Source organism: Megalops cyprinoides, chromosome 3 (assembly GCF_013368585.1).
Source record: "Megalops cyprinoides isolate fMegCyp1 chromosome 3, fMegCyp1.pri, whole genome shotgun sequence".
NCBI lineage: Eukaryota > Metazoa > Chordata > Actinopteri > Elopiformes > Megalopidae > Megalops > Megalops cyprinoides.
Window position 1 is genome coordinate 24,556,877 of NC_050585.1, and position 16,233 is coordinate 24,573,109.

Here is a 16,233-nt window from a genome sequence, read left to right on the forward strand (position 1 = left end):
GTACATGCCAACACAAAGCTGACAACTAATAAAATACGAATACAAAAAGTACCTTCACCGAATTTGAGAAGTCTGACAGCTGGACAACAGAGACAAATCCACAGTCAGATATACCATACAGCACACATACAAGAACAACAAGAATACTCTAGCACACTGACAGGTTCTATAGAGAAAACAGTGAAGAAAGATGGATTTGGAGAAGTCCTGGGTGAATCTGGTACTGTACCTCAGCAGGGCCTGAAGTGACAGGCCTTCACTGCATTGCTACAGCCAACCTTATCTTTGAAGACAGTGAAATGAGACACTTCAAAGAACAATAAATATGTTCTGGGGCTGGGTCTCATAATGGCAGAAAAGGATGTATTGTTGTTTACCTACAACACAATACTTGCAGGTCCACGCTTTACTTAAAAACATCATTAAAAACATTTTTAAATAATGTTCCAGAATTTTTGGGGGACTTACACAGATAAACATATATCAAACCAATTTTTATTTCTTATTAACAAAATACAAAGAAGACTGGCTGTTGAAGATTGAAATTTTCTTTCAAGGCTTGTTCAGAATAAATACATCTTTTAATCTGTACCTCCACACAATAATTTAACACCCAGTGATTGCTGTGTACACCCTTAACACCAAAGTAGCATTAGATTACTCGCTTCTCTCTTTGAGGAAAGGGAAGAGCAAATGGAGCTACAATATCATACATCAACATCATGAATATTTTTATATGTTACGTTATGTATTATTTAAGCCCTGACGAACTGCCTTGGAATGCCTTTGTTCTTCAGAGTCTTTAATTTGCAGTATAACTACAGGCAGTCTCTAAAACGGTCATTTTGCCTCTGTTAAAGTATCAGTGCATGTGCCATTGCATTTCTCAGCCGAGGCATGAGACAGTTTATCATCAAACAGCTTTGTGAGAGCAAGGGTGGGCAAATACACACTTACGCTGACCCTCCTCCTATGTATGCTGCTGACCTATAAACTAGGCACTTTCATTAAACCCTCAACTCTCCTGTACCACATGGAGGCTGTATGATTATGAAAGACCATAAATAGCTATGGACTGAGCGTATCAATAACTGGAGTGCAGAGGCGAAGCGATAAAACTGGACACTTGAAACATGAGATTTAAATCTCTACCCTTAGCTTCTAACTGGATGGAAAAGAGCGTGGGGCCCAGCCAATGCCAAACTCGCAGATGAACTGAGAACATAAAGTAAGATATATGAATGGGTAAACCACTAACTCATGTCTCCGTTCCCTTCCGTCCGAGGAAACCTGCTTGCCAGAGGTCTGGCCGGAACATACCGCCATATATCTCTGCTCTCTTTGTACTGAGGGCACGGCTTCATTCAGGGAAGCTGGGAGCTTAGTTTACATTACATTACATTATTGGCATTTAGCAGGCGCTCTTATCCAGAGAGACTTACATAGGCTACAATTTTTTAAAATGTTATTCATTTATACAGCTGGATATTTACTGAGGCAATTGTGGGTTAAGTACCTTGCCCAAGCGCACAGCAGCAGTGCCCCAGCAGGGAATCACACCGGAAACCTTTTGGTTACAAGTCCTGCTCCTTACCACTAAACTACACTGCCATCCCTTTATCCACCCCACTTTATCTGATGAATGTCAGTAGTAGGCCTGGGTTTACAGTGAGAAAAATGTTTTGTAATGCGACTGAAGAATGGTCACAGTGAAATGCCAACCATTCTTTTTTCTTCCTGTGGTTGCCTCATGCGAAGCAGTCTGAGAGGGCCTGTGGAGTTCAGGCTTGGTCTAACAGTGAGGGGCTCCCCAAGGGTCTGTACCTTTATGTCGGAGCTGAAGTTGTTGATCTTGTTCCAGCCGGCGTTCTCCAGGTGGAAGTTGGCCCAGCGCAGGAGCAGCTCTTCGGGGGAGAGTTTCATCAGGTCCTCCAGGGTCTCGCCCTCCCTCAGCAGGGCCGCCAACGCTGGAGAGCGGAGCACCGACGGTCATTATCCACACGAGTTGCTCAAACCTCTGTCCCCACCAGCCACATGTGGCCAGTCATCTCCATTCTCAACATGGTTGCTAATTTCTCACTACCGCCATTTTCTTCAACTTCAACCTACCTACAATGGGGTTCCCCTGCCCACCACATTGCAATGGTATCCAGTTACACATTACAAATTTTAAACAGAACTGCTTTACTGGTCAGATCAGATTGCAAGTTCTAGTTATTTTCTCACACACTTAGTTTCTCACAAGTGTCACAAATCTCCATGCAGTGCTGAGGTCACCCATCAGAGAGTAAACTGGAGAAGTGCCAACAAGGCAAAACATTCCAGAACGTTTTACAAAATATCTGAATGGTGTTAAACCACTTCATGCTGCTGATGCCAAAAGGATCTTCTTTAATTTGCGAGTGTCTCCTAGCCAGCACCAGGAAAATGGACATGCAAAGGCTGTGTTATGCGACTGTGGCTACCTTCATTCCTGCTCAGCTCGATGTCGGCGAACAGGCCGATCTTGATGATCTGCCACAACAGGCCCAGCACCAAGTGGGGCTTCCCTTCACGCAGGTCCAGCGCCCCGATGTTGACCACATGGCACCCGATGGCAGAAGCAGAGTTCAGGGCCAGATTCAAGTTCTCCTGCAGGTGGGGAGGAAGACAGAAAGATTCCATCAGTTTTACACCAAACTGCCCACAGGGAAAAGTTACTTATGTGAAATAGAGTGACATATCCATTTATACAGCTGGATATTTACTGAGGCAGTTGCAGTTTAAGCAGCTTGCCCAAGGGTACAACAGCAGCATTCTAGCAGGGAATCAAACCAACAACCTTTTGGTTATGAGCCCTGCTCCTTACCACCACACCATACTGCTGTCCAAGTTAATGTTAATTGTGTCCGCTTGTTTAGTTCTACAATATGTCTAATGCAAGTTACATACCCTGCCCTAAATAAGAGCATGTACTAAATATATTCAATGTAAAATAATAAAAATGTCCCAGCTCAAGAAAAACCACTAGGGTAGAGAACTGGAGAGGGTATAACTGACCTGTATTGTGAATGGCGTCAACTTCTTCTTGTTTATTGTTCTCTCATCGATCGTGTCGGGCACAGACAGGTTGATCATTTTACTGCGACACACATGAAAATGCAAAGCATGTTCAGTTACCACAGACCCTGCAGTCATCAATCAGAGAGGGAGGCAACTGCACAGAGCTCAGACCAAAGGAGCCAGAGATCTGGGATTTCCGGCGGTTCCCCCTCACCAGAGCACAATGCCGTCGCCCACGGCCTTGAAGAGCGAGTCCGTGTTCGGATCCATCGGCAAAACGTGCTTGCAGTCTGGGTCGTTCTCCAGTGCCGTGTTGATCCAGTTCACAAAAGCGAATCGCTCCTCCTCTGCACCGGAGAGCAACACAAACACTGAGAAACACGCCGAAAACACAGGTCTCCTTTTTCTAATTTTGGACTGAATATAATAAACCGTCCAAACCACAGACGTAGTCCTGAGAAATGGTTTGACTGTTGAATGTTTTACTGCACGATGGCCAAGGTTGTGGCTAACAAGCCAGAGCGCTGGGTTGGCGGCAGGACCGGTGCACAATGAACGGCTTACCTGAGAAGGAGTGTTGGGTGCCCTCGCTGGACAGCTCCGAAGTGCCCCCGATGGCCAGGATGCCCTCCTTCCTGTTAATGGCCTTCCTGAAGCTCTTGGCAATCTCACTGCTCTTCAGCTCCTGGAAGATCTGAGGGTGGGCAGCAGAGACGGAGGTTTAGAGAGCAGAGGAGACATTCCATCTCTCCCTTTGTGGACCCTCTGACGTCACTGCTGGAGTCTGATCAGCCTGTTCTTACATCAGGTGCACACCGCCACTGCTCTCAATGTGCTCTGGTAAATCTGGCCCGCTGCCATCTCCAGAGAAGCAGTAGGGGCGCATGGGTAAGAGACCTTGTGCTGTGGAGCAGGAATGCTCGCATTGCTTTGCAGGAAAGCTCGTACTGTAGAAGACACATGGTTATGCTGCAGGTGCAGGTCCACTTGTGTGCTATGTTGAAAAGCATGAGTGCGATGTTGCAGGAATGCTGTGCCTCGTAAAAGCTTGCACTGTGGAGACACAATGCTCACATGTTAGGTAGCACACACTAATATGTTGCAGATGGAACACTTCCATCATAACGCAGGAACTGAGCTATTGTAGTAATCTTATCAGACTTATATATCAGATTTTACCAAAAAATCTAAATATTTAAGGGGAAACAAGACCTTGTTTTAAGGAACTGGTTAGTTTTAAAGCAGAAGGTATTTAAATGTTTTTGTCCATGTTTCATGTTATGAAAGATAGAAGAAAACACAAAAATAACTACAGAATCGGTGAGTAGCGGCACAATACACATACACAGCATAAGATAGGTCTAGCTGCTTCAATCTAGATTGGGTTTGTTTAAAACAATGGTTGACACTATTACAGGGATGGTCAATGTGGTGGATTTTGCAGTGAGGATACAGGAAACAATGTACATGTGCAACTCAAGTGAAATATTTATTTACATGTACATTATAAGGTAGGCTAGGTGGACACATCTACAATGTAGAGTTATCTGCTTTTCATGTATAGAGTCATAGATGATAACACTAATGTCAGGGTGCTGACAGTAAAACTGCTTTGCCGCTGTTTCCTGCGCTTAATACAGGAACCTAATGGATGGTATCCTGTTCACTTGAATGACATGGAAATAAACAGCTAAAATCACATTTAAAATTTTAATGATTCAAATGTCTTCAGAGGAATGAAGGATTCTCTGGTACAGGTACCGACTCTGTTGTTTATATATCACCAAAGAAAGTCCTCAAAACTTACAAAATGAATGGTAAAGACCAGAAATCAGATATGCACAAAATGCAAGCCAATAAAAAATTTAAGTCTGTACGCATCCGTAGTTTTCAACTGCAATATAAAGAAATGTGTGGGAGCAGCCGACAAAATTCTGAATTTGGCAACAGAAGTGAGAGGTGGGTCTTTGTGGCTATAGCTGAAATGACCACAGATCAGACGATTATTATTCTTGGGGAAAGCATTACACAGAGGGAAGACTTTGCAGTAGGATTTCAGAAACAGACAGGTTCTTGCTAGTCATCTACACTGTGCAGTGCAAAATGGACATACTAGGAGTTCAGTTTATGTTGATCCAAGTGAAAGTGGTAATCACCGTGACCCTTCCTAATCAAAAGTGAGGCTGTTAATTTATTGGTAAATGATTTTGTTGTCCACGGCAGTGCCTGAACAGCTCCGCATTGAGGGATGTTTCTCTCTCTGTGTGTGGGTGTGTCCTCTATCACTGCTCTTTTGAAAACAGCAGCTTAATATGACATTTGCATTCGTACTTCCTATTTCCTTACAAGTACAGTTTCAACAAAGAAAAGGGCCTCTAGAGCTGACATGGCCAATGTAATCTTTGCATTACAGCGATGGTCTAGAAGTTAAGGGGTATAGGAATTCCGAGGCCAGAAACAGTTTTCACAGCTGGCAGGGTAGAATTACGTGTCACAGCTCTGCGTTGTTTTACTTAGGAGAGTGCCAGTAAATGAATATGTAACTTTTAAAAATAACAGGGAAAAACGCCTGTGGTTTTTTGGTCCTGCTGCCTTGGTCAGAGTGGACCCTGTCTGCTTCCAGAATCAGCAAGCTTACGATCGTTGTGCTCTGAAAGGCATTCAGATCTTTTAAGTGCTCGCGTATGCTGAAAGCTGGCCTGAGCATTAAGCGCGCGTTCATGCAGAATATCGGAGGCAGCTCCAGCTGTGTGAACATCTCAGGAGTAAAAATGAGAGCTGATCTGAGACCTGCTCCTGTACAAACTGAAACACCTCTTATTATACTCCAGTGACAATATCATAAAACTAGGAGAGCTCCAATGGTGAAAGAAAATGGTGAATAGAAGGGTGTGTATTTTGACGGGCGGGTGTCAACTGGCCATAAACATACAGCAACACATCACTGTCACTCAACAGAACCACTCTGTGACCGATCAATGGGGTCTGAAAAGGCCATTAAACCAAACATGGCTTTCAATTATTTATATACAACAATAATTATTGTGACATCTTTTGGCTAATTGTTATTATTTATTGTTTTTATTTTATCGTAATTATTAACATAAAACCATATCATGTTAAATCCAGTGACTGATCTGGACAAATTGATATAAAATAAAACATATAACTTCAGCACTTGACTTCTAAAATATTTTTTCCAAATCCTGCTTGAAAAGCCTCTTTCAGAAAACAGATTTCAAATGTGCAGAATGAGAACTTTCCCAATGCTCAGCCTCTAATCCCCATTTATCCTGATCCAAAAATCACCGAATTCCTGCTTCTGACTGTAAACCCGAGCGCTTTGTCTCTGTGCAAAGCCACGCGCCACGCTGCCAGGGATTATGTGACAGCCCTGAGTCACGTGACGCCCGTAATGCCACACAGATTGGGTCACAGAGGTTTGTTTACACCGTGGGCACGGTGACATGCTGGTCAAATAATGATGACCACCGCGGTGTTCGTGTCCGCCTCACAATTATCCCTCTGTCTCTGATGACTCGCTTACAAAGCAACATGTCATCTCTCACTATGGCGATGCAGTCTGTCATGAAAACTGACAGCCTCAAACACTGCTGTCTCAAATTCCAGGCCACTACGGAAGTAGGTCCCCTGGCTCATCTTAAATACGACAGAGTTTGGTGCACTGTGGCTGAGAAACAAAAAGAAGATTGTTGCCCTTGGCCTCAGACATGTCTAGTGAGAAAAAGTCTCGAATGAACTCCAACAAAAACAGACTAGCTTATTTCATAAAAAAAGGCTACAAATGGTAGCCTTAGCTGAAAAAAAGGGCAATGCTGAATGAGGTTTTTCATTCAGGTGCCAGAGGCCACAGCGTTGCTCGTAACCGAAACTACTCAAGGCTTCTAAATTGCTGCTCTCGGGTCCTTCGTGAAACTAAATACAGCGTTCTGTAGCAGTCTGCACTGACCTCATTTCCCCCCCGAGCTCTGAGGATAGAGAGAGAAAGGCAGAGGGTCGAGAGGGAGCGCGGTTCAGCCACTTGCTCTCGCACGACCGCACACGACCGCACACGACTGCACACAACGGTGTGACCACAGGTCCATCTAGGGAGGGAGGGCACACCTGTGGACACTGTTCCCTGGCGGCCTCAGAAAACTAGACTTCCTCCTCCTCCTACATCTCCACTCCATGCTAAACTGTCCAAATGTGGAACTGGCATCACAAATCTGTGCACAATGCTGGCCGTGGCCCAGCAGGCAGGCGGGGAAGGGGCCGTCTGTCACAGGGAGAGCGCAGGCATCCGGTGCATTAATAACCCCCCAACCAGCACAGACTACTCACAGAGACAAACTCGTCGAAACTGATCTTGTTGTCCTTATTGCGGTCTCCCTCCTGCATCAGCTTCTGAATGATCTCCCTGACTTTGTACCCCGGCAGGGGCAGGTTGGCCTCCTTGAACAGGTCGTGGAGCTCATGATCGCAGATGAAGCCGTTGCTGTCCAGATCTGACGCAGGAGAACAGGGAAGAGAGAGAGAGAAGTTACTCTTCATCATAAACTATTCTGTTCTTACTGTCAGTGAGAGGTACTTATGCCCGAGTCACCTCTCATCAAAGCTCACAAAAGGGGCACTTTCGTACAGAATAAATTGGCTTTCTGGCATGAACATAAGAGTTTTAGGGGCTTACTTCCTGACAGATTGGCTCTGCCAAATATTTTATCTGGATTAAATGTCAAATGCCTGTTCAAATGCCGTTTAAGTCATTTCTGATATTGTTGTGGTGACCCTTTAGGTCACTGAAATGTTTCATGACCCACAATTAAGATGTACAGACATAATCTGAAACATTAAAGCTTTGAACAGTTCAGTGTATTCCTTGACTAATATGTGAGCAAAGTGATAGTAGTCCAGGCCTCAGTAATTAACCATAACTGTCAGAGTAGGACCTTATATTTTAACAGGGTCATTTCTGAAAAAAGAACCCCAAGAGAAAACTGTATTCCATAGGTATTAAGTACAGAGAATGTAAAATTGGAAATTCTAGATTTTGTCATATGCTGAAGCGTATTTCTAGAATAATCAAAGCTCGCTGAAGGCTGGCACAAGGATAATATTTAAAAGAAGAGCATATAATTAGCCTATTCAGTTCTCTGCATAGGAAAAAGGAGTGCCCCAGGTTTAAAGTCATTGAACAGGGGACAAGTCAGAAAGCATGTCAAATTCATGTGGAACGACCTGGCAAGGAAACAACCCAGACTTGATTTAAACATCTTCGGCTTGAAAGGACTGCAGACAAAGCAGGGCTTAATGAAATGAGTGACTCTGTGAGTTTTACTATCTTAGCAGCACATCCTTCTGATCTGAGTGTAGTGTAGAGTGACTGCCGGTTACCATGACAATAGGAGACCCGCCTGTTTACAGGCTAATCCTGTTACTATACAAACGGTAACCTGCATGTGAGAAGCCAATGACTTCTGTCAAAGTGATTCACTATTAAGGCTAAACGAAAGGGGCTAAGACTATGTTAACATACCTGTGTTTAAAACTTGTTTAACAAGCTAACTTCTACTCTTCCGCAAGTTTGCATTTTGTATGGTAAAATATAATTGTCCATTATAAGGCCCTAAGCAAATAAAAGAGTTGAACATCATCATGCAGTTTACTGTGAAAGGCAGATATACAGTAAAGTCTGCCTATCTTGCAAGATAAATTATGTTTATGTTGAAACATTTAATAACATGGCGTGCCTATAAAATTAGGTGAGACTTTAACTTAGACGCAACAACCAGCAATAAGTTCAACTGGGCCACTAAAATACACTTATCAGCAGTTGTACAGCCCTATTCATCACCCACACCAAACACGCACTCCTTACTCAGAATAGATCTAAATAATACCCCAGTCACTGTTGTTTTTCCTGCAATTCAGCTCAATTACAGAGAGGCGGGGCTGTGTGTGTAGCCTATTAAGGGAGCAGAAAAGGGTTAACAGGCTGGGTTCACTGTATTGGCCTGTTTCTAATAGTCATGTTTAAAAACAACTGGGGCGAACCTAAAACCAGAATAGGATTCAAGAGATGAACACCTGTCCCACTACATGAACCACAAAAGGCCCCACCGAAAATTCAGCACATTGCTCCTTGCTGCAAATTTGGGGGCACCTGCTACCACCTGCTGCAGCACAATGGACCTTTTGGTGTGTGGCTAGCCAAACGCTTCTGCTGAGCCTCTGACTGCTCCATTAGATAAACAGCTGACTGGGCTATGACTGTTCCCGTTGCAGTGTCATAACCCCGTGGGTGTCCATTTAATAGCCCTCAGGGCTGACAGCTGCTGGGCAGGGACAGCTGAGGCTGGTGGCTTTAACAGCATGTGGGGACAGCGGACGGGACTGTGCCCTACAGCCAGTGCAGCAGCCCACATACACAACAATAAACTCCATGCACGTCTGAGGCACCAGAGACAGCTGTGAGGCCTGTTTCGGTAGAGCCCCCGTCGATACTGGCTTTCACCGGGTCGGGCTGAGGAGGCCGGAGACTCACCCACTTTCCCGAAGGCCTCCCGCAGCTCCTCCAGCTCCTCTGTCGAGATCTTGGTCACCATCTCCGCGGAGACAACCTGCAGCCGCTAGTCCGAGAGCGTCACCGGAGCTGAGGAGAGAGGGGACGGGGGCGTTAGTCAGGGGGTGGGGGGGGGGATGACACGAAACACGGTGGTGGGACTCCCCTGAAGCTCACAGGGGATCGGCATTGCTGTGTAGGCCGGCTGACGAGGTTACATTTACATTTAGATGTATTCATTTGGCAGACGCTTTTATCCAAAGCGACTTACAAGTGAGGTAGACTACAGGTTACTGATCCATTCAGTGCTCAGACTTCAATAAAATTACTGTAAATACCATCTCCTGTGATGTCATGAATGAGTGAATGACTCCACCCCTCTGTGTAGAATCATACTTGACATTTCAGTACCCAATGAGAAAAGTGTACTGTCAGATCCAATCATGTTGTGTTCACACTAGTAGTGACATTTCTCATTCCTGGGTTGTGACGTGAGGTAAGTATATTTAACCGTGACATACATTCTGAACAGCACTGCGGGCCATAATCACATTGCCCATTACTCATAAAAGGTACCTTAGATTAGGCGGAGATTACCAGGCAAGGCAAAGCTTTACTGAATAAGGGTATGTGTAGATGATGCATTTATGTAAAGCAGCTTATGGTCTTACCATAAAGGCTCCACATAAACATTTTTGCATTGGCTTAGTGTTGCTTATTTTCCAAAAAATAAACTGCACAGCATGCTCTTTAAAGAAATGTTTCACTTTCCCAGATGGGATCTGAATTGGTGCAATTTGTTTAGTTAGGAACACGCAAAAAACTGATATTAGATTCACTTTTTACAAAAGTTTACACAAAGTGTAAATAGTCTTGTCATTTAGTAGGATAACTGCTAAAGCTCCTGGGCCATTTGGTTTGAAGTACATAAATTCTTCTAAACATACTGCAGCGACATGAAAAATCTGGCCAAAATCTGGAAGCAAACGCCTCAGGCTGGTTTCCATGCTGCCTCGAGCGTGATGCGCCTGAGGTCTGCAGGCCATATGAGGCTCAGGCTGCTTGGTTAGCCGGTCTCATCTGTTTGAAGTGTGGAAATCTTTGCACTGATCCAACCCTCAGCTTTAAGCCAAAGGCCTTTTAAAAGAACAAGATGCTGGACTCCACTTCTGTTTCCATCACGATGGTGTGCACGGAATCACAGCGTTCCACGAAGAACTACCTTGCTATGGAAACCTATGGTAGCATGATGTTTTTTTCTGTTTTTTTGTTCTGTACACTGTTTGAATGTTTTATAAATGAAAATCACAAACCACAGATTTAAAAACAGTTCAATCTTTCTGTCTGTTGAACTACAAAATGTTCAACACCAGTCTGTCTAAATGGAATATGCCTGTTTGCTTTCTTCTCAATTCGAGGGAGCTGTACTGTTGTAATGTGGAGAGGAAAAATGCCTCCCTTACACAGCTGCAGGGACACTGTGCTGCTGACAGCGGTCTCTGTGGCACTGCAATCTGACCATCAAGGCATTCTTAATGTATTTATATTGCACTTGTTATTGAATTTGGTATTGTTATTTCTGACCGTATTTGCCTTCCATGCCCTACCAGTTGAGATAGGTTGATATCTTCTAGGAAGCACTCATTAAAAAAAATAAATAAAAATCAAGTTTCCATGCAAGCATGTATTTCCAATGTACACTCCTATCCAATACCATAAAACAATACTATCTCCCTAAAGTGAGTGACAAGATGCCCAAGTAACTGTAATTATAGAACACAAAATTAAAAATGAAGCCAATGTAAGACATAGCACAAAAAATGGCCTACTGTTAATGTGGGCAACTAAGCAACACTCACATTTCCCTGGATTTTGTGAACTGGGGTAAACACTGTGGAAAAAAACCCTCATATTATTCAATTCCAGGCTAAATGTTTCTTAATAATAGGTTCAATAATCAATGTTGTTGTGGGGAGGTATGACCGATACTTGAAGCGTGCACAGTTACAATAATGCTAGGATGTAATCAAGGGTGACGCATCAGGCTGCAAACCGCAGTTAGCAGGTGGGCGGTTGCATGCTGCAAGTCACCTCCTGGAAGGAATTTCCCGTAAGCATGAACTCAGGCAGTACTCTGGCCACCATGGCAGGGGGCTTCAGAGGGCTGTGGACCACCTGCGTCAGACTGGCATTGGATGTGACAGGAGAGAGCTGGCGGCGTGGAGGTGTGTCCATATCTACAGTATTCCTGGCTCACAGCGACCAGCACGCTCCCCCACATCACCATCAACAATGGACTCTGTTCCTTCCTCCCACTCCCCTTCTGAACAATAACCAAAGACCTGCCAGTAGATTACAGAGCGAATTCCCATATACTACAGCATGACTCCCTGCTAAAACATGTACAAAATGCAAGCCACACAAACTGAAACAGGATTAAGAAAACTGACTAAAAAATTCCATGTGAACGGGTGATCTCTGTTCAGTTATATGCCAGGTGATGTCTGAGAAGCTTTTTGCAATACACATATTCACAGAAAGGTGAGAATATGAATTTCAGGGAGCATTCACAGAGCAAAGTTACACCTTTGGGTGGAATTAGAACAGACAACACATCTCCATACATGAACTCTTTCTTCCTCTTCCCCCACTGCTGAGTTACGCCAAGTCTTACAGTTTCTGAAAATAATGACGTGGTTGCAAACAGGTCCTCCAAAGACAGGAACGCTCTCCAGGTAGAGGATAGCAGTGACACCCCTTCCCCTGTCCTGGGAACTGCGTAGGGCTGGCCAGCTGGCTTGTGCTGGGAACTGCGTTACCTCTTATGACCTTTCCCTTCTGCTAAAACTGTGCTCACTCTCTCTCTCTCTCTCACACGCACACTTTTCCAGCTTTGCCTTCAACTCTGTGCTCTGACACATAAACACACACACTACACCCTACTTGCTAGTTCAGTCATTAGGACAGTCATTAATATCTGACCACAAGAAACTTGACAGACAATACCTGGGCACACAAGCAAATAGTCCTTCACTCCAATGGTCAATTAGAAAGAGGGTTAAACTCAAACCCTTCCTTTTTATGTTTGTGCATCTGACTCTGGTACTGAGGACAAGACTTAAAAGGTAAGAGGAGGACTTCGGTTTCAGGGTAAATTCCATTCCTTTCCTGTCTTAATCCATCTCCCTCCAGTGCTAATGTCATCCCCCGCTAAAAAGAAAACAAAACAAAAGCCTATGAAAATCCTGTTTCACCTACATTCAGAGACTGTGAAGACACAACACAACGCTAAGCGCTGACTGCACGGGAGCCGCGGCGACTCAGACCCGCGCTAAGCCCCTCATCGCTCCAAACAGCTAAATACCAGCTGGCCTCTTCATGGGAAAAACAAACGGAATTGCTTGCATGTGTGTTTGGCGGCGACTCTTGTGTCTCGGTCTCTTTGACCCGCGCTGCTCCTCAGTGCTGCTTCTTGCCAGCTCCGGGCCGAGGCCAGAAGCAGCACTTAGCACCTGAACACAGGCGCAGGCGGGCCGCCCCAAAAGCTGCTGCTGCTGCTGCTGCTGCGCCCCTGTTCTGCCCAGGCGAGGTTTTAAAGAGGGCGAAGCGGGCCAGGGCTCCCTCCGTGCCCCTCTGAGCTAATGTTGACCGCCAGCATTCCTGTCTGGATCACAAAGGCCTCAGACACTAAGTCATAGGGGAACATTTCCTGCCAGTGAAAGAGAGCTGCCTCCTCAGTGCGTGTGTGAGTGTGGGGGGGATGTGTGCACGCGCGCGTGTGTGTGTGTGTGTGTGTGTGTGTGTGTGTGCGTGTGTGTGTGCGTGTGAGTGTGCGTGTGAGTGTGAGTGTGAGTGTGAGTGTGTGTGTGTGTGTGCGTGTGGGCATGCCTGCTTTCAGTTCTCACATCTCCGTTCCCATATGAGCTGGAAGACAGCCACACTTACATAAGAAAGACCTTGAAACACACTGGTACGCTGACTGCAGAATGCACACACTCCAGCACACGTTCAAGAAATCCCCCCCACTGAGGCTGACATCCATAACAGTGATGTCACTTCAGCACAGCGCGATGCTGGAATTCCTATCAGCGAGTCTGAAAGTACTTTTCCACTCGCGGGCCGACATTCTTGTTGTGCAGCTTCCGTGTCGAAACTAATTAGCAGCTATCTTTGACCAAGGGCTAACAAACTCCCCTCAAATGACACACACACGCACAAAACCGCGAGCCCATCTGGATCAACATGCAGCCGTTCCTAGCAGTCTTCAGTTCAGTTTTAGCCCGTCACAGTTCTCTCACCCCTGAATACAATGAACTTAGGAGCTCAGAGGTGACCAGCGCTTTCCTATCTCTGGCCCTAAAAATGGCTGGTGACCCCTTGCAGGTGGCACGTGACCCCCTGCGCATCGTGCACCCGGCAGCCCTGCCCTGGCACAGTCACTCGGTTCTGAGTCAGACAATGCAGCGGGGCGAGGTTATGCGTCAGCTCCCGAAAATAAACAGGGCAGGAAAACAACCCTCACGCGGTCATTTCTCCTGCGCTGGGGCTTTGATCCCCGGGGATCGCGGGAGGACTTCTGCATTTCGACCTCAGAGGTGTGCCGGACCGCTGTCAGGCATCCGCAGGCATGGGAGGAACTTGCCTGCGTTTTAAGGGAGGGGCGTGTTACACTGACACAGGGCTGTCTCCCCACTGGTTTCTCAGTGTTTGTTTGCACATTGTAAAAGGCCTAAGTTGGACACATGGCACTGTGTCATATCTTCTTATGGTGCATCTTTTGGCAGAGGTTTTACATCTGATGTGTCCAGTTTAAAAATAGCTTGCCCTCAGCCACAACTAGAAAGCCATGTGATGGAGATAAACACTCAGTCTTGAATAAAACTATACAAAGAACTTCATTCACACAAAATGACATCAGTGAATGTAGTAAAACACACCTTAAAAAACATGATAGTCTCAGTGTAATGAAACAAGGTGGAATGTATGACACAGAGGGACAAATGAAGCGAGAAGAATCCTTTGACACACCTGTATGCAGCTAACGGCTATTTCACTTCAAGTCCCACAAAGCAGCACAGGAGGGGAAAACCGGAACATAACACAGGCAAATCCACAGTTGTCATCCCAGCAACTCACAGGGACCTGAGGAGTGGCTAGGGTGTGTTATTGAGCAGTGCAACAATGAGACCCTGCCCCGGATGACAAAACACACAGTCGAACCTGTGACCTGTTCACCAGTAGGGCTCAGCCTTTAACTGACTGAGCCAGTCAGAATCCCCAATCTATCCTTTCCACATCAATGTGGAACAACATTACATTAATTGTGTCACTACAATGAAAACATAAGGTTTTGCAATAACATCACTGACACAAGCAGCATGAGAAAGCTATAGGCCTACTCATTAAGCCTAATGCACCATGTCGGTACAATGTGTATAAGCCCACAGAACACAAGGCCACGGACACGGAAGTTCCACAGCACTTTTTCCAGTCTCTCCGCATCCAGTGACACTCCTGAACAATGAAGCACCAATCACTGAACCACCAATCCACTGCTGTCATTTACATGACTGTCCAAATCACTGGAGAGCATATCACTACCATACATTTCTATGTACAGGGCTCCTCAAGGCTGCAATTTTCCAGTGTTCACACTATCAATTTAGGCTGAATTTGAATTTTATTGGGATCACTGTACAAAAATACTTAGTACATGTCAGGCTGGGATCATGCCTATAAGGCTAACTACTCACCATTTTTCAAAAACTAGCTTTAGGTTTCTACTGACTGAGCACCGCATAAGATTTCAACACACACCTATCACTGCATCCAGCGTTTTCAGTTAGATTATTACTATTCAAAACATGCTCTTTTTTGGAGCCACAAGCCACAAGACTAAAAAAAATCCTTTACATTAGAAAATCTAACAGAGAACAAACTGTACCAAGCAGCTGCTTCTACAATAATGTCACTGAACTGAGAGCAGTACAGGCCCTGTGCATTAAAATCTGTTGATTCATGCTTTGGCTGAACGCCTGCCTGGGTAGCTGGCTCTTTCAGACCATGAAATTCCTTTAGCTCAGGTTTCAACACTACACAATGGAGCTACTCAAAAACCAGTTCCGTCTCCGTATCCCACGCAGGTCCTCAAAGAGCACTGCACCGAGGTGATAGAAAAGCAACCGGTAACACAAACGGGCATTGTGACACACCAAAAAGTCACAACCCGTTTCGCTCGACTCATCACAAGCTTCCAGACTGAGTGTCCCAAATCGGTGAAGTGCTGCTTTGTCGCCCGCTTGAAATTCGTGACTCCTGAGGCTCGGCCGCTCATGCATGCTTCCTCCGTGACACCGAGACAAAAGGGCCCTGCGCACTGTGGGCTACCTCAATAACTTTACCCACCATTACCCTCTGAGGTGTACCCGCTGCTCTGGGATTCCATTACATTACATTATTGTCCTTTAGCAGACTTCCATAGGTTACAGTTTTTGTTACACGTTATCCATTTACACAGCTGGATATTTTACTGAGGCAATTCTGAGTTAAATATCTTGCCCAAGGGTACAGCAGAATGGGGAATCAAACGAGCCCTGTATCTTACCACTGTGCTATACTGCCACTGGGAA

General features: G+C 45.3%; 1 protein-coding gene across 1 annotated transcript in view; it reads right to left on the bottom strand.

Moving 5' to 3' along the window:
- LOC118775256 (plastin-3) overlaps window positions 1-16,233 on the bottom strand; it is a 33,439-nt gene that overhangs the window by 8,256 nt on the left and 8,950 nt on the right. The window contains exons 2-8 of the mRNA XM_036525078.1: window positions 9,587-9,694; window positions 7,387-7,550; window positions 3,607-3,736; window positions 3,257-3,389; window positions 3,040-3,121; window positions 2,466-2,631; window positions 1,825-1,967 (exon numbers count right to left, since the gene is read on the bottom strand). Coding sequence (XP_036380971.1) covers window positions 1,825-1,967; window positions 2,466-2,631; window positions 3,040-3,121; window positions 3,257-3,389; window positions 3,607-3,736; window positions 7,387-7,550; window positions 9,587-9,647 — 879 coding nt within the window. The 5' untranslated portion in view covers window positions 9,648-9,694. The remainder of the gene's footprint in view (window positions 1-1,824; window positions 1,968-2,465; window positions 2,632-3,039; window positions 3,122-3,256; window positions 3,390-3,606; window positions 3,737-7,386; window positions 7,551-9,586; window positions 9,695-16,233) is intronic.